The sequence below is a fragment of the Somniosus microcephalus genome, chromosome 6 (genome assembly GCF_052327205.1).
Source record: "Somniosus microcephalus isolate GS21.2 chromosome 6, FLI_Smic_1.0, whole genome shotgun sequence".
Lineage (NCBI taxonomy): Eukaryota > Metazoa > Chordata > Chondrichthyes > Squaliformes > Somniosidae > Somniosus > Somniosus microcephalus.
In genome coordinates, this window is record NC_140992.1 from 135,505,615 (window position 1) to 135,524,739 (window position 19,125).

The window sequence follows — 19,125 nt, forward strand, 5'->3', positions numbered from 1 at the left end:
AACTATAAAAACTCTTACTATCTGTTTTTATATTTTTTGCTAATTTACTTTCATAATCTATCTTCCCTTTCTTAATCAATCTTTTTGTTATTTTTTGCTGTCTTTTAAAGTTTTCCCAATTCTCTATCCTCCCACTAGATTTGGCTACCTTATATGCCCTTGTTTTTAGTCGAATACTATCCTTAATTTCTTTACTTAGCCACGGATGGCTGTCTTTTCTTTTACACCCTTTTCTTCTCAGTGGATAATATATATTTTTTGGAAGTTGTAAAATAACTCCTTAAATGTACACCACTGATCATGTATCGTCTTACCCTTTAATCTATTTTCCCAATCCACTCTACTCAATTCCGCTCTCATACCTTCATAGTCTCCTTTATTCAAGCTTAGCACGCTTGTTTGAGATCCAACCTTCTCACCCTCTAATTGAATATGGAATTCAACCATGTTATGGTCACTCATTCCAAGGGGATCCTTTACTAGGACATTTTTAATTAATGCTGTCTCGTTACACAGGACCAGATCTAAGGTTGCTTGCCCCCTGGTCGGTTCAGTTACATACTGCTCAAGAAACCCATCCCTAATACACTCAATGAACTCATCCTCAAGGCAGCCCTGCCCAATTTGATTTGTCCAATTAATATGATAGTTAAAATCCCCCATAATTATAGATGTTCCCTTATTACAAGCCTCAACTATTTCCTGATTGATACTCCGTCGAACAGAGTTGTTCCACGGAAGCTCAACATAAACTCGAGGAACAGCACCTCATCTTCCGATTAGGCACTCTGCAGCCTTCCGGACTCAATATCGAGTTCAACAATTTCAGATCATAACCTTGGCCCCTATTTCATTTTTTCTTGTAATTTTTCCACTCCTTTCCCCCCCCCCTTTCCTTTTGTTTCTCTCTCACACCTGGCAATTATCTCTTGCCCTGCCAGTACACCTAATCTCAGCCTATTACCATCTCGTCTAGCTTCTAATACCTTTTATTGTCTCTTTTTTACTTTTGTTTCTTTTATTCTTTTGTCCGATCGCAGCCCTGCCTCCGATCTATCTTTTCTTTCCAGTTTTGAAGAAGGGTTCGACCCGAAACGTCAACTCAAATTTCTGTCCACGGATGTTGCCTGACCTGCTGAGTTTTTCCAGCATTTTCTGTTGTTATTTCAGATTTCCAACATCCGCAGTATTTTGCTATCATAAATGCGAGGTTATCCACTTTGGTGGTAAAAACAGGAAGGCAGCTTATTATCTGAACAGCAATAGATTGGGAGACGGGGAAGTGCAATGAGACCTGGGTGTCCTTGTGCAACAGTCGCTGAAGGTAAGTATGCAGGTACAGCAGGCGGTTAAGAAGGCAAATGGTATGTTGGCCTTCGTAGCGAGAGGGTTTGAGTACAGGAACAAGGATGTCTTGCTGCAGTTGTACAGGGCCTTGGTGAGACCACACCTTCAGTATTGTGTGCAGTTTTGGTCGCCCTATTTGAGGAAAGATGTTCTTGCCATGGAGGGAGTGCAGCGAAGATTCACCAGACTGATACCTGGGATGGCAGGAATGACTTATGAGGGGACGATTGGGTTTATACTTGCTGGAGTTTAGAAGAATGAGAGGGGATCTCATTGAAACTTATAAAATTTTAACAGGACTAGACTGACTAGATGCAGGAAGGATGTTCCCGATGGCGGGGGAGTCCAGAATCAGGGGTCACAGTCTAAGTATAAGGAGTAAGCCATTTAAGACAGAGATGAGGAGGAATTTCTTCACCCAGAGAGTGGGGAACCTGTGGAATTCTCTACCACAGAAGGCAGTTGAGGCCAATTCATTAAATATATTCAAGGAGTTAGATATATTTCTTAAGGCTCAAGGGATATGGGGAGAAGGAAGGGACAGGGTACTGAATTTGGATTATCAGCCATGATCTCATTAAATGGCGGAGCAGGCTCCAGGGGCCAAATGGCCTACTCCTGCTCCTATCGTCTATGTTTCAATAATCTCTCCCCCCGCCCCCGCCACGCACCCCTACACTTGCCTAAAATCTGTTACAGCTCTAACTTTTTCCAGTTCTGATGAAAGGTCATCCATCTGAAATGTTAACGCTGTTTCTTTCTCCACGGATGCTGCCTGACCTGCTGAGTGTTTCCAGCATGTCCTGCTTTTGTTTCAAGTTTCCATTTATCTGCAGCATTTTGCTTTTGTTTTAATGTTAATTTTTTTCCCCGCGAAGGACGGAGCTCTCAGAAAGCGGCCAATCGGAGTCCGGACCTTTCAGTGGTAGCCAATCAATGCTCGGACATTTAGGCGCCAGCCAATCGATTCAGGACACTCTAGGCGGCAGTAGCCAATCACACGGCAGCAATCGGTGCCCGGGCCTTTTGGCGGCAGCCAATCAATACTCGGGAATTTAGGCGGCAGCCAATGGGTGCCCGGGTCGTAGCGACAGGAGCCAATTGGTGGCCGGGGTCTCGGTGGCTCGGATTGATGGCGGGCAAGCGGGGAGCTCTGATCGTGCTGGAGGGAATGGATCGGGCTGGCAAGAGCACCCAGTGTAGGAGGCTGCAGGAGGCGCTGCGGCAGCAAGGCCGAGCCGCCGAGGTGCTGCGCTTCCCTGGTAAGGGATCGAGTTCTGCGCTTCAACAACGGCTTGCACCGTCCCACCTGTAGTCCCCCCGGCCACACTGACCAATAACACCGCCTCCCGGACCTGTAAGCCCCGACCTGTAAGCCCCGCCCCCCGGACCTGTAAACCCCGCCCCCCGGACCTGTAAACCCCGAACCCGTAAACCCCGAACCCCCGCCTCCCTTGACCTGCAACTCCCTCCTGCCCTGGCTGTGACCTGAAAACCCCTCCCCTCCCTCCATGGCTGTGACCTGTAAACCGCCCACCCCCCCGGCTGTGACCTTTAACCGCTCCCCCCCCTTTCCCCAGGCTGTGACCTGGAACACCCCCCACCTTCCAATTCAATTCAAATCGCTTTATTGGCATAATAACAAGTTACATCTTATGTTGCCAAAGCATCGAAAAACATCCCTCCCTCCCAAGGATCTTGCTGGTCTCTGTGGGCCCAACTTGGTTAACTAAATCCACCAGCAAAATAAATCAGAATCAAAAGTCCCTTTATAAAGTGTAATTGACATACTCGTGATCACAAAGCTACTTTCTTTGTGAAAGTTTAAACCTTGTGTGTGTCACTGTTGTAAACTATATTTTTATTACTGGTCTTGTGTCTAGAGCCTCTTGACGTGTCACATGTCGGGTATGTCACATGTCACATTTGTACCTGGTAAATTACTTCACAAAACAGCAACAAATCATCATTATGTAGGTATGGAATGTACCAGTGAAGACTTTTATTTCTGTAGAGCTCTTCACCTGCAGGAAGATGTTTCAAGATGATTTATGTTGAGGAATAACTGCAAACATCACATAGGAGAGGAGGAGGCAAACATGAAGCAGGTTGGGGACACCAAAGGGATGGTGGAACACACAAGTTATGAAGGAGTTTAATAATTTTCCTCCGATTTCAACAGCACCTTGGGATATTTTTCAATGTGAACGGCTCTATTCTAAATGCAAGTTTTTTTTTGAAAGCAGGAAGTGAGGTGGAAAGGCAGAGGAAACTAGGCAGGGTGTACCAGAGGGCAGGAATTTAGAAGCTGAACCAGATGCTACCAGCGGTGGAGCAGGGAGCAAAGAACAGGCCAGGGTCGGAGGAGCAGAGGGTGTATGCCGAAATTGTTTTGGTAGGGTGGGTGACACCATGCAGTGAATTGAAAGCGAGGTCATGAATTTTGAAATCAACTCACTGGAGCACAGGGGGAGCCAGTGTATCAGAATGCGCAGGTGTGATGGCAGGGCAGGGCCGGGGGTGGGAGAGAGCAGGAGTGATGGGAGTGCAAGACTGAGTGCTGGTGGGGATGTGGATGTCAGCATTTTGGTTGAGTTAAAGGTTATGGAGGCTTGAGGCAAGGAGGCTATGGACAGGAAAGAAGTGGAGCCTTGGGGCGATGAAGGCATAGATTAGGGATTTGTCAGTGGGCAATGTTTGTTTCGGTGGGAGAAAGTAGACTTGGTGCTGGAGCGAGGAGCGAGAGGAAGCTAAACTCGAGGGTGAGCAGTAAGCTGAGGTAGTGTATTCCAGGTTCATGCAGAGGTGGAAGCAGGAGACTTAGATCGAGTCCCTAGAGATACGTAGATGCTGATGAAAGCCAAAATAGATGGCTTTGATTGTTGTCAATATTAAGCTGGAGGAAATGTTGGTTTATACAAGTCTAGATGTTGGACCGACATTTGCAGAGCGTAGCCGAAGCTGTTGGATCAATGGATGAGGCAGATCTGGGTGTTCGTATACTTGTGGAAGTTGATCCTTTGCTTCTGCATGATGTGGTCAAGAGGTGACATGTAAATGCTGAAGAAGTTGGAGCTAAGGATGGACTCCTTGGGTCCATTGCAGGGGACCATGCAGGTAGAGGAGGAATAGCTTTTAGAAGTGATGTAGTGCTTGCGTTACAACAGGTATGAGCAGAACCAGGAGAGAGCATTGCAATGGAGAGGAACTTTGAAGGAGGATGTAATGATCAGTGGTGTTGAAAGATTGAGCAGGTTGAGGATGGAATCATGGTCAGAGGATTTGTGATTGACTGGTGTGGGTGAGGTGCATTGGGAGGGTCTTGAATGAGAAGTGTTACTGCAAGGCAGCAAAACATTCCAAGACTTCTGATGAAGAAGCTTGGAGGTAGGACAGTAGTTGAAGAGAATGGAAGGGTTGGGATGGATTAATGAGTGGTAACAGCTTCAGTTTGGAAAGAGATGGGGATTTCCGGTGCTGGGAATAGAGGATAATGTCAGCAATAATGGGCCTGGGGAAGTGAAGTTGGATGGTAAAAAGATTTTTACCATTAAACTTCCAGCGCTGTGTGTCTGCTGAACTGGTTCTACTGGTTTTTCAGCTCTGCTGGCTTGCAGGTAGCAGTTCCACTTGCTGGAAAAAAAACTCTCCCCCAACTCTCTTACAACTGCACTTATGAAATCCCACCTGTCCAGCCTCTGGCCGTCCATTCACTATGACATTTCTGCAGCTACTGATCTGCTCAACCACACCCTCACCACTATCTTTGATGCCCTAGTCCCTACTAAAACAATTACCCTCTCTCACCCTGGCCGTTCCCCCTGGTACGGCTCTCATCTTCGCTCCCTTAAGTCCAAGGGACGCAGACTCGAACAGATAGGCGGACAACTGGTTTAGCCATTCACCGCCAGATCTGGCTGGACCAGATAACGCATAGAAACATAGAAAAATAGAAGCAGGAGTAGGCCATTCGGCCCTTTGAGCCTGCTCCGCCATTCAATATGATCATGGCTGATCCTCTATCTTAATACCATATTCCTGCTCTCTCCCCATACCCCTTGATGCCTTTTGTGTCTGGAAATCTATCTATCTCCTTCTTAAATATATTCAGTGACTTGGCCTCCATAGCCTTCTGTGGTAGAGAATTCCACAGGTTCACCACCCTCTGAGTGAAGAAATTTCTCCTCATCTCAGTCCTAAATGTCCTACCCCGTATCCTGAGACTGTGACCCCTTGTTCTAGACCCCCCAGTCAGGGGAAACAACCTCCCTGCATCCAGTCTGTCTAGCCCTGTTAGAATGTTATACGTTTCAATGAGATCCCCTCTCATTCTTCTAAACTCGAATGAATACAGGCCTAGTCGACCCAACCTCTCCTCATACGACAGTCCTGCCATCCCAGGAATCAGTCTGGTGAACCTTCGCTGCACTCCCTCTATGGCAAGTATATCCTTTCTTGGGTAAGGAGACCAAAACTGCACACAGTACTCCAGGTGTGGTCTCGCCAAGGCCCTGCACAACTGTAGTAAGACATCCTTGCTCCTGTACTCAAATCCTCTTGCAATGAAGGCCAACATACCATTTGCCTTCCTAACTGCTTGCTGCACCTGCATGTTTGCTTTCAGTGACTGGTATACAAGGACACCCAGGTCCCTTTTGTACATCAGCATTTCCCAATCTCTCACTATTTAAATAATACTCTACCTTTCTGTTTTTCCTACCGAAGTGGATAATTCCACATTTATCCACGTTTTACTGCATCTGCCATGTATTTGCCCACTCACTCAACTTGTCTAAATCGTCTTGAAGCCTCTTTGCGTACTCCTCAACTCACAATCCCACTTAGTTTTGTGTTGTTGGCAAACTTGGAAATATTACATTTGGTTCCCTCATCCAAATCATTGATATATATTGTGACTAGCTGGGGCCCAAGCACTGATCCCTGCGGTTCTCTTCTTCTTAGGCAGTCCCTCGGAACCGAGGATGACTTGCTTCCACATTAAAAATGAGTTTGCAAGTGACTGATTAGTCCAATGCGGGACCTACAGTCTCTGTCACAGGTGGGGCAGACGGTGGTTGAAGGGGCGGGTGGGTGGGGTGAGCTTCATTTTAAAGGGTGGAAGATGCCTGTGCGTGAATTCTTTTAACGTGGGGTGGCCGTTGCACACCAGCTACCACACGGGCTTGACAGAGCAAGGTCTTGGTCCAATGGCAAGGGGATCCAAGACGATTGGAGACCAGGCTCTGCTACAGCAGCCTAGCACGCACACACACACACACACACACACACACACACACACACACACACACACACACAGACACACACTGCTACTGTCCTCCTCCCTTCTTCCCGCAGGTCCTTTCTGCTTGGATTTCGTAGGATGCATTGTGGTCCTCCCAACGTCGCTGTTGGCCTGTGCCGCACCTTCCCTAGGGCCCCGACCCCGCTGCTGGTCCACGCTGCGCCACTCCTGGGCCTTGACCTCGCTGCTGGGCTCGTCCTCGTTCCTGGGTCCCGGGTCCCAGGATCGGTCCCTGCGGTACTCCACTAATCACCACCTGCCACCCCGAAAAAGACCCATTTATTCCTACTCTCTGTTTCCTGTCTGTTAACCAATTTTCAATCCATGCCAGTATATTACCTCCAATCCCATGTGCTTTAATTTTGCACACTAACCTCTTGTGGGACTTTATCAAAGGCCTTCTGAACTCCACTGGTTCTCCCTTATCTATTCTACCAGTTACATCCTCAAAAAACTCCAGTAGGTTTGTCAAACACGATTTCCCTTTCATAAATCCATGTTGACTTTGTCTAATCCCGTTGATATTTTTTAAGTGTCCTGTTATCACATCCTTCATAATAGACTCTAGTATTTTCCCTACTACTGATGTTAGGCTAACCAGTCGGTAGTTCCCGGTTTTCTCTCTCCCTCCTTTTTTAAATAGTGGGGTTACATTTGCCACCCTCCAATCTGCAGGAACTGTTCCATAATCTATAGAATTTTGGAAGATGACAACCAATGCATCCACTATTTCCATGGCTACCTCTTCTGGTACTCTGGGTTGCAGATTATCAGGCCCTGGGGATTTATCAGCTTTCAGTCCCATTAATTTCTCCAGAACTATTTTTTTACTAATACTAATTTCCTTTAATTCCTCCTCACTAGACCTTAGATTCCCTTGTATTTCTGGGAAGTTATTTGTGTCCTCTTCCATGAAGACAGAACCAAAGTATTTGTTTAATTGCTCTGCCATTTTCTTGTTCCCCATTATAAATTCTCCCGTTTCTGACTGTAAGGGACCTACATTTGTCTTCACTAATCTTATTTCTTTTTACATACTTGTAGAAGCTTTTACAGTCCGCTTTTATGTTCCTTGCAAGTTTACTCTCGTATTCTATTTTTCCCCTCTTGATCAATCTCTTGGTCCTATTGGGCATTATCGGGCCCTGCTCTCGTCAGCCAAAATTGGTCACTGTTCCAGAATCATTCTGGAATGCAAAGATAAACCACGGCTCCTATTCTCTACTGCTAACCGTCTTCTTAAACCCCTCTCCCCTGTCTCCTCCACCCTCACCTCCGATAAGAAGTGTGAGGAGCTCATGGACTTCTTTGTCTCTAAGATTGAGACCATCCGTTCAGCTGCCTCTGCCACTTCCCTTCCTTCCCCTAGCCCACCGGGCCAAACTTCCTCTAAGGTTCCCCCCACCCTAGCCATGAACTCGCATCTTTCTCCAGTTTCTCTCCGATCGCCCCTCATGACCTCTCTGTGCTCATCTTGTCCATGAGACCCACCTCCTGCTCCCTTGACCCTATTCCCACTAAACTGCTGACCACCCAACTTCCTTTTCTGGCTCCCATGTTAGCTGATATTGTTAATGGCTCTCTCTCCTCGGGTTCTGTCCCCCTCCCCTTCAAATCTGTCATCATCACCTCTATCCTCAAAAAAAAACAAACCTTGATCCCTCCATCCTTGCAAACTACCGTCCCATCTCCAACCTCCCTTTCCTCTCCAAAGTCCTTTAACGTGTTGTCACCTCTCAAATCCGTGCCCATCTTTCCTGCAATTCCATGTTTAAATCCCTCCAATCAGGTTTCCGCCCTTGCCACAGTACCGAAACGGCTCTCATCAAAGTCACAAATGACATCCTTTGTGACTGTGAGAAAGGTAAACTATCCCTCCTCGTCCTTCTTGACTTGCCTGCAGCCTTTGACACGGTTGACCACTCCATCCTCCTCCAATGCCTCTCCAGCGTTGTCTAGCTGGGTGGGACTGCACTCGCCTGGTTCCATTCTTATCTATCTAATCGTGGCCAGAGAATCACCTGCAACGGCTTCTCTTCCCGATCCCGCATCATTACCTCTGGTGTCCCCCAAGGATCTATCCTTGGCCCCCTCCTATTTCTCATCTACATGTTGCCCCTTGGCGACTTCAACCGAAAACACAGCATCAGTTTCCACATGTACACTGACGACACCCAACTCTACCTCACTACCACTTCTCTCGACCCCTTCACGGTCTCTAAATTGTCAGACTGTTTGTCCGACATACAGTATTAGATGAGCAAAAATTTTCTCCAATTAAATATTGGGAAGACCGAAGCCATTGTTTTTGGTCCCCGCCACAAACTCCATTCCCTAGCCACTGTCTGAGGCTGAACCACACTGTTCGCAACCTTGGTGTCATATTTGACCCCGAAATGAACTTCTGACCACATATCCGCAGCATAACAAAGACTGCCTATTTCCACCTCCGTAACATCGCCCGTCTCCGCCCCTGCCTCAGCTTATCTGCTGCTGAAGCCCTCATCCATGCCTTTGTTACCTCTAGACTTGACTATTCCAACGCACTTCTGGCCGGCCTCCCAAATTCCACCCTACGCAAACTTGAGGTCATCCAAAACTCGGCTGCCTGTGTCCTAACTCGCACCAAGTCCCATTCGCCCATCACTTTTGTGCTCGCTGACCTACATTGGCTCCCGGTTAAGCAGCTCCTCAATTTCAAAATTCTCATCCTTGTTTTCAAATCCCTCCATGGCCTCACCCCTCCCTATCTCTGTTAGTCCTCCAGCCCCACAACCCCCCCCGAGATATCTGCGCTCCTCTAATTCTGCCCTCTTGAGGATCCCTGATTATAATCGCTCAACCATTGGTGGCTGTGCCTTCTGTTGCCTGGGCCCTAAGCTCTGTAATTCCCTGCCTAAACCTCTCTGCCTCGCTACCTCTCTTTCCTCCTTTAAGACGCTCCTTAAAACCTACCTCTTTGACCAAGCTTTTGGTCACCTGCCCTAATTTATCCTTATGTGGATCGGTGTCAAATTTTTTGTCTTAACATACTCCTGTGCAGCACCTTGGGACGTTTTATTACGTTAAAGGCACTATATAAATACTTGTTGTTTTGCTGTTGGTGGTAGTGAGAGGATCGAGGGAACAGATGGTAGCCTTCATTGATTTAGTGTGTTCAGTGTCCAGGGGGAAATGATAGCGAAACAACAGCGGACGGAATTGACGACTGCTCAGTAGGTGGACAACAGAAGAGAGAGCTGGGAATAGAGGGGCGGGGGAGTTGAGCAGCAGTCCGAGGAATCGGTGGCAAATGGATGACCTTGATTCTGAGCACAAGTGATCCAAGGTGGAGATGGGGGTTGTGGAGGAGGGATGACTGAGTAGGTGTTTTGTGGACAGGAAGTGGAGCTGGGACTTTCTCCTGCTTGCCATTTGACGATCTTAAGCACATAAGAAATAGGAGCAGGAGTAGGCCATACGGCCCTTCGGGCCTGCTCCGCCATTCAATAGGATCATGGCTGATCCAAACTTAGACTCACGTCCACTTCCCTGCCCTCTCCCCGTAACCCCTTATTCCCTTATCAGCTAGGAAACTGTCTATCTCCGTTTTAAATTTATTTAATGTCGCAGCTTCCACAGCTCTCTCAGGTAGCAAATTCCATAGATTTACCACCCTCTGAGTGAAGAAGTTTCTCCTCATCTCAGTTTTGAAAGGGCAGCCCCTTATTCTAAGATTATGCCCCCTAGTTCTAGTCTCACCCATCAGTGGAAACATCCTCACCGCATCCACCCGATCAAGCCCCCTCACAATCTTATATGTTTCAATAAGATAAGATCGCCTCTCATTCTTCTGAATTCCAATGAGTAGAGACCCAACCTACTCAACCTTTCCTCATAAGTCAACCCCCTCATCTCCGGAATCAACCGAGTGAACCTTCTCTGAACTGCCTCGAGAGCAAGTATATATTTTCTTAAATATGGAAACCAAAACTGTACGCAGTATTCCAGGTGTGGCCTCGCCAGTACCCTGTATAACTGCAGCAAGACTTCCCTGCTTTTATACTCCATCCCCCTTGCAATAAAAGCCAAGATTCCATTGGCCTTCCTGATCACCTGCTGTACCTGCATACTAACCTTCTGTGTTTCATGCACCAGGACCCCCAGATCCCTTTGTACTGTAGCACTTTGCAGTTTCTCTCCATTTAGATAATAACTTGCTCTTTGATTTTTTTCTGCCAAAGTGCATAACCTCACACTTTCCAACATTATATTCCATCTGCCAAATTTTTGCCTGCTCACTTAGCCTGTCTATGTCCTTTTGCAGGTTTTTTATGTCCTCCACACTCACTGCTTTCCCTCCCATCTTTGTATCGTCGGCAAACTTGGAATACATTGCACTTGGTCCCTTCCTCCAAATCGTTAATATAGATTGTAAAGAGTTGGGGTCCCAGCACTGACCCCTGCGGAACACCACTAGTTACAGGAAACTTTGGTTTATCCGGAGGTTGTATGTCCGGAATACTCGATCTAACGGCAAAAATCAGGAGCCGTTTTCTATAAGTTTTTTTAGTTCTCGTTTTTTTTTCCCAGTCAGGCACTGCAAGGTCTGTAGCTATAGCAACAGCTTCAGCTAGAGACGCTTGCAGCTGCAGCCGACTCTTTAGAAGCTGTTGCTAAGCAACAGTGTTTGTTGTCAGATACGGAGATGAAAACCTCCGTATGCTTCAACATTAACTTTGTATGTCCGGCAGTTTTGATAGATCGGCAACACGCCGGTCCCGTCGGTGCCGGATATCACAAAGTTTCCTGTACTGATTGCCAACCCGAGAATGAACCATTTATCCCAGCTCTCTGTTTTCTGTTAGATAGCCAATCTTCCACCCATGCCAGTATATTACCCCCAATCCCGTGATTTTTTTATCTTGTGCAGTAATCTTTTGTGTGGCACCTTGTCAAATGCCTTTTGGAAGTCCAAATACACCACATCCACTGGTTCCCCTTTACCCACCCTGTTTGTTACGTCCTCAAAGAATTCGAGCAAATTTGTCAAACATGACTTCCCCTTCGTAAAACCATGCCGACTCTGTCCGATTAAATTATGCTTATCCAAATGTCCTGTTACTGCTTCCTTAATAATGGACTCCACACATTTTACCAACCACAGATGTTAGGCTAACTGGTCTATAGTTTCCAGCCTTTTGTCTGCCTCCCTTTTTAAATAAGGGCGTTACATTAGCAGTTTTCCAATCTGCTGGGACCTTTCCTGAATCCAGGGAGTTTTGGAAAATTACCACCAATGCATCCACAATCCCTACCGCTACTTCTCTCAAGACCCTAGGATGTAAGCCATCAGGTCCAGGGGATTTATCCGCCTTTAGTCCCATTATCTTACCGAGTACCACCTCCTTAGTGATTTTAATCGTGTTTAGCTCCTCCCCCCCCCATAGCCCCCTGTTTGTCCAGTGTTGGGATATTTTTAGTGTCCTCTACTGTAAAGACTGATGCAAAATATTTGTTCAGCGTTTTTGCCATCTCCATGTTCCCCACCACTAATTTCCCAGTCTTGTCCTCTTAAGGGACCAACATTCACTTTAGCCACCCTTTTTCTTTTTATATAACTTTAGAAACTCTTGTTATCTGTTTTTATCTTGCACCAGACAGAACTTTGAGGTGGTCGCCAGATCTGCTGGGGGGAAGCGCCAGGTACGTTTGAGTTTACAGCCTGTGGATTTGAAGCTGCGGAGGTGTGTGTTATTACCAGGGGAAAGGTGGAGATGGGAAAGGAGGAGGGCACTGCAGACAGAGGCGAGATCACCGAGCTGATCAACAAAATTGTTCGGTGTCAACACACATCAAACAACTGGAAGGGAAGGTCAAAATTAATTGGAAAAGAGGGAGGAGGAAAAGTTTTCCAATCCTGAACTGCTTCTGTTTTTCAGCTTTAAATAAGCTAGAGTTCCAACCTGTCACACAGCAAATCCAAGCACAGGCTTTTTGGCTATTAATATTAACTGAGTAATTTGCGCTAATAATGTGCACTTGCTGGAGATACTGTCTTGTGCACAGTGCCATTGTGAGGTAAGCTAATACACCACGATCTGGTCTAATACTGTGGGAATATCACTGAATATCTGTAACATCGCCCATCTCCGCCCCTGCCTTAACTCATCTGCTGCTGAAACGCTCATCCGTGCCTTTGTTGCCTCCAGACACGACTATTCCAGTGCTTTCCTGGCCGCCTTCCCACCTTTTCACCCTCCGTAAACTTGAACTTGTCCAGAACTCTGCTGCCTGTATCTTAACTCTCACCAAGTCCTGTTTACCCATCACCAATGTGCTCACTGACCTACATCGGCTCTCGGTCCGGCAATGCCTCGATTCTTAAAAAATTCTCGTCCTTGTTTTCAAATCCCTCCATGGCCTCGCCCCTCCCTATCTCTCTAAGCTCCTGCAGCCCTACAACCCTCAGATATCTGCGCTCCTCCACTTCTGGCCTCTTGCACATCCCCGATTTTAATTGCTCCGCCATTGGTGGCCGTGCCTTCAGCTGCCTAGGCACCAAGCTGGGGAATTCCCTCCCTAAACCTCTCCGCCACTCTACGACTCTCCTCCTTTTAAGAGGCTCCTTAAAACTTACCTCTTTGACCAAGCTTTTGGTCACCTGCCCTAATATCTCCTTATGTGGCTCAGTGTCAAACTTTGTTTGATAACGCTCCTGTGAAGCGCCTTGGGACATTTTACTATGCTGAAGTCGCTATATAAATACAAGTTGTTGTTGAATAAGAACATGGCACCGATACATCCCTGATCTGTGTCTCGTTTGGTTTCAGACAGAGGGACTGAAATTGGACAGCTGATCAGCTCATACCTGGAGAAGAAGAACAATCTGAATGATCACACTGTGCACCTGCTCTTTGCGGCCAACAGATGGGAACAAGTGTAAGGGACTTTTAAGGCACTTTGTTTAAGAATGTAAATGTGGAGACGAGGACGATGGTCTCCTTCTGATGGGGAGTGGATGTTGCAGTGTGTTAGGTAAAAGTACATTTTCGGATCAGTTACTGAAGTATTCTGTTCCTGTCTGCCTTTCACTTGGAGCTTGACTTGTAATTTGTAGTGTATGTGCCTTTAAGAGCCCCATGTGTACTGTAATGCCGGTAATGGCCACTCGGGCTATATAAGCCTGAGTATTGTGTTGTATCCGTTAGTTCCCCTCCAGACTTTGTTTAGTAAACACCTATCAAACCAACTCCTGTCTTCAGTATCTCTATCAACACACAGACACAACAGTGGCGACGAAGTGGAAACGGACTTACCTACAATTCGGCAGCACCTCAAGGACATCGATTCCTCTGGCGTCCAGAAGAATCAAGAAGTGAAAGAAGCTGTTGTTTCACCAGCTGGCCAAGCTGGTGGCAGGTACTGCGGTAATCTTTCCTGGGCGTCAGGCTGGGGCTCCAGCGGCTGGCTCTACAGCTGGGCCAAGCAGCGAAAGCGGAGGCAAGCAGTAACAGACGGGGAGGGAGCACTCGGGAGACGGCCGCGGCTGCAAGCAGGTCGGCGTTCAGACCTAGAGAGAGAGTCCGGCGGGAACGAGTCTCCAACTGTAAATAAATAAATAAATAAAAAAGAACGGAAACCGCGGGAAACAGCGTTGTCATCGGCAGCAGCGGCGGGAAAGCGCGGGAAGCGCCATATCTTTTATGCAGAAAAGAAAGAAAAGCGCGGGAAGCGCCATATCTTTTCTAAGATGCCTAATTCTGGCAATATTGATGCTTTTGATAACGAGATAGAGGATTGGACCACATGTGGAAAGAGTGCAGGTATATTGCACCGCAAATGGAATAGAAGATGAAAAAAAAGCTTCAGTACTTCTAAATCTAATGGGCGCAAAGACATACAAGCTGTTACGAAACTTAATCACTCCAGCCGAACCGATGGACAAGAATTTTAAGGAGATTGTTGATACCCTACACTGCCAATTCGAGGCAGGACTGGCAGATTCTCTCCGAGACAAATTCGTCTGCGGTCTCCTAAGTGTAGGAACACAAAAAAGGCTATTTTCTGAGAAAGATTTAACACTGGACAAGGCTTTCAGTGCAAGAGGAGCTGCAGAGATACAGCAAAAGCCACAGGACTTCGGCACCCATGAAATGACACGGGGTTTCGAGAGATGTTATCGCTGCGGCAGATCCACCCATGACCAGAGGGACTGCTGGTTCAAGGACGAAGCATGCAGGCAATGCGGAAAGATGGGACACATTACACGTGTATGCCGATCTGGAAACAAAAAATCTACTAACAGAAAAAAAATCAATAAGGAAAAGCACAGAAAGGTACAAATGATGACGGACAGTAGCTCCGAAGACCAGAAGAGCGATAGCGACTCCGGGAACAAGAGACTAAGCTCTCTCAAATTACATAAGGTAATTGCCAAAGAAGATTACCAGACCATTTGGGTTACCCTCACAATAGCAGGGTCCCCAGTTAAAATGGAGCTAGATACAGGATCAGCTCTGACCATCATAAATCGACGGGATTACGAGCGGCTATTTCCGCATATACCTTTAAAAGACACATCCATTATCTTGAAAACCTATACGGGGCAGAAAGTATACCCCAAAGGAAAAATAAGGGTGCCTGTTGTATACAACGGCAAGGAAATACAAAAGTTGTATTTATACGTTCTACAAGATGGTGGTCCACCGCTGTTGGGACGTGAATGGATCAGGAAAATACGTTTAGGCTGGCACTCCATTCAGGCACTGACGGTGACCAGTAAGGAAAAAAATGATGATGACGTCATACCTGAACGATTAAAAGACATCTTGGCCAACGCCAAGGAAGTGTTTCAAGAGAAACTAGGAACCTTGAAAGGCATCACCGCCTCAATAAAAGTGGAAGATGCAGCAATTCCCAAGTTTTTTAAGGCAAGACCGGTGCCATACGCAATTCGTCCAGCAGTCGAGGCAGAGCTGGAGAATTTGGAAAAGGCAGGCGTATTATCTAAAATAGATTGGAGCGAGTGGGCAACACCCATCGTCCCAGTCATGAAGAAAGCATTGAAGAATGATAAATCTGAAGAACAGAGAAAAATTCGCATCTGTGGGGACTTCAAGGTGACTGTAAACCCGGTCCTTCACATGGTACAGTATCCTCTTCCGAGGATAGAAGATATTTTCGCCTCACTATCCGGAGGGAAACGTTTCACCAAAATTGACTTGGCACAAGCATATCTACAGATGGAGGTTGAAGAGGCCTCTAAAAAATATCTCACGATAAATACACACAAAGGTCTGTGCCAGTACAATCGACTGGTTTTCGGAGTAGCATCCGCTCCAGCTATCTGGCAAAGAGCTATGGAGCAAGTCCTCCAAGGAATTCCGGGGACTCAATGCTACCTAGACGACATCCTTGTAACAGGAGAAAACGACAACGAGCACCTTGCCAATTTGGAGCAGGTGCTCACTAGGCTGAGAGAACGGGGCCTACAAGCAAATCGCCCCAAGTGCGAATTTTTCCAAAATCAAATATCATATTGTGGCCACATAATTAATAAGGAAGGGTTGCATAAGTCACCTGAAAAAATTGAAGCGGTCATAAAAGCCCCAGCACCTGAAAATGTTTCACAATTAAGGTCGTTCCTGGGATTAATAAATTACTATCATAAATTTTTACCGAACTTATCAACTCTTCTACACCCTCTTAATGAACTGCTACAAACAGGAGTAATTTGGAAATGGAGCGAAGACTGTAAACGTGCCTTCCATAAATGCAAAGACTTAATCACGTCCAAAGAAGTTTTGGCTCATTACAACCCATCACTGCCAATCAGACTAGCATGCGATGCATCCCCTTACGGCATAGGAGCAGTATTATCGCATAAATTCCCTGATGGCTCGGAACGGCCGATAGCTTTTGCGTCACGCTCATTGAACTCAGCTGAGCGTAACTATGCCCAAATCGGCAGGGAAGCACTCAGCCTGCTACGGGGAGTGAAGAAATTCAACCATTACCTACACGGACAAAAATTTACCTTGTTGACTGACCATCAACCCCTCATCTCCATATTCAACCCTAAAAAGGGTGTTCCCATTATGACAGCGCAAAGGCTACAGAGGTGGTCCCTTTTTCTAGGGGCACACCAATACAACATAGAATACAAAGGATCAAAACAGCATGGGAATGCTGACGGTTTATCACGCCTACCGTTGCCAACGGTAGAAGAGGCACCTACAGTAGACCCAGTGGAGATGTTCCACTCAACCATAGTGGAATGTCTACCAGTAACAAATTCTGCCATTGAAAAGGAAACGAGAAATGACCCGACTCTCTCACGAGTCTACGACTTAACGGTGAAGGGATGGCCGGCACATGGCGAACCACTGTTGCCAGCATTCTCGCAAAGAAGAGAACAGCTGCCAGTGTGCCGAGGAACTTTGATGTGTGGATCCAGAGTGGTGATTCCACCCAAACTCCAGGATAAAGTGCTACAGGAGCTTCACGAGGGGCATCTGGGTGGAGTGAAAATGAAGAACCTAGCCAGAGCGTTTGTGTGGTGGCCAGGTATCGATGGAGACATCGAAGAAATGACCAAGAGCTGCCTAGGATGCCAGAAGGTCCAAAACGCTCCACCCCAAGCCCCTCTACATCCATGGGAGTGGCCCTCATCTCCCTGGAAAAGGGTACACATCGACTTTGCTGGTCCATTTATGGACTCAATGTTCTTAATCGCAGTTGATGCACACTCCAAGTGGCCGGAGGTAATCAAGATGTCCTCCACCACCACGGAAAAAACCATCACAGTATTAAGGACCATATTTGCCAGGAATGGGCTGCCGGAACAGATCTGTTCTGATAATGGACCGCAATTTGTGTCCGAAGAATTCAGGAAGTTCTTAAAAAACAATGGGGTTAAGCACTACACGTCCGCCCCATACCATCCCGCCACCAATGGATTGGCTGAAATGTTTGTCCAGACCTTCAAGAAGGCCATAAAGGCCATGGGTAATGAAGACATAAAACTTCAGCACAAGGTGGATAACTTCTTGTTCGCATACAGGAATGCAACACATATGGTTACAAACCAAACTCCCGCCATGATGTTCTTCAATAGAAGCCTAAGATGCCGGCTGGATTTGATCAAGCCCAACATCAGAAGGGACGTGGAGAACCGGCAATTTCAAGGCATGAATGAAAGGCCAACTAGAACCTTCCAGATAGGTCAACAAGTTTTGGCCCGGGACTACCGTACCGAGAAATGGCAGCCTGGAACTATCTGCACACGACTAGGACCGCTGATGTATACCGTGGACATCGGAGAAAGCATAATAAGGCGCCATGCTGACCAAATCATAGAGTCATCTGAAAAGGGACAACCTACACCACAACTCTATACGCCTAACGATGAAGTAGAGATACCTATATCTACCTCCGATCCGGTGATACTGGAACCCGATGAACCCGACACTGGCATTCAAGCCGAATCAGCCTTGCCAAAAGAACCTACTACACCACCAGAAACTACTACACCACCGAGGCGTTATCCGGACCGAGTCAGGAAGCCTCCAGAGAGACTGACTTATAATTAATTAACTGCAGCAATGTATAGATTATTTTTCTTGTAACATGTAATTAATAATTACTTAAAATATTATGTACTGGTTAGCTAAAAGGGGAGGAATTGTAGTGTATGTGCCTTTAAGAGCCCCATGTGTACTGTAATGCCGGTAATGGCCACTCGGGCTATATAAGCCTGAGTATTGTGTTGTATCCGTTAGTTCCCCTCCAGACTTTGTTTAGTAAACACCTATCAAACCAACTCCTGTCTTCAGTGTCTCTATCAACACACAGACACAACATAATTGAGATTGGTTTGGATCCTGCTTTACACACATCAGTTCACAGAATCCAGCCCCTGTTGCCTTTAGCTAAAATGTAACTCGGTGCTACAGGAAAAGGAACTCCGAACTCATGGGTGGGGCAATACCAGAATAATCTCCTGTAGAAATACATGTGTTTGATGTGGATTCCCTGGTGCCAGTGGACAGTGCTTACTGCATTGACGCATTACTCCCTTGTTCCTGTGTTCCAGGCCACTGATTAAAGAGAAGTTAGAGCAAGGGGTCACTCTGATCGTGGATCGATATGCATTTTCTGGAGTTGCATTCACAAGTGCGAAACCAGTAAGTATAACAAAACTGAGCAAAATAGTATTTTGAACTGTAATGCGGGTAAACAGTAAATCCACATAATATCTAAACCAGTTTTAGTCAAAGGGTATCGGACACCTCTTTCTGCTTTTCCCTGACACGTACAACATCAAAGCACTGCGATGGAATTGACCGTTTATGTTTAAGATTGATAAGATGCCTTAATTAACTTGCCTTTGAGCCGGAAATAGACGGCATCTGTAACGACAAAAGATAGATTACGAGTTACGACCCTTAAGGTTTGTAACCTTCACAGAACTGAAGGATGAGAGATAAATAGAA

The 19,125-nt window shown here is 46.5% G+C and overlaps 1 protein-coding gene across 1 annotated transcript; it reads left to right on the plus strand.

Annotated features, from left to right (window-relative positions):
* Window positions 1-2,319: 2,319 nt before the first annotated feature.
* Window positions 2,320-18,867, plus strand: LOC147116096 (thymidylate kinase-like). The gene is made up of 3 exons (XM_085990823.1): window positions 2,320-2,609; window positions 13,462-13,570; window positions 18,726-18,867. The coding sequence occupies exons 1-3, from the start codon at window positions 2,417-2,419 to the stop codon at window positions 18,850-18,852; spliced, it is 429 nt and encodes a 142-aa protein (XP_085846949.1). The 5' UTR covers window positions 2,320-2,416; the 3' UTR covers window positions 18,853-18,867.
* The last annotated feature ends 258 nt before the right edge of the window (window positions 18,868-19,125 follow it).

Excerpts from the sequence above, each read along its gene's own strand:
- LOC147116096 (XM_085990823.1), top strand. The coding sequence starts at position 2,417 with ATGGGTGCCCGGGTCGTAGCGACAGGAGCCAATTGGTGGCCGGGGTCT. Across the intron at positions 2,610-13,461 it reads CGAGGTGCTGCGCTTCCCTG|ACAGAGGGACTGAAATTGGA; the intron begins GTAAGGGATCGA and ends GTTTGGTTTCAG. Across the intron at positions 13,571-18,725 it reads GCCAACAGATGGGAACAAGT|GCCACTGATTAAAGAGAAGT; the intron begins GTAAGGGACTTT and ends CCTGTGTTCCAG.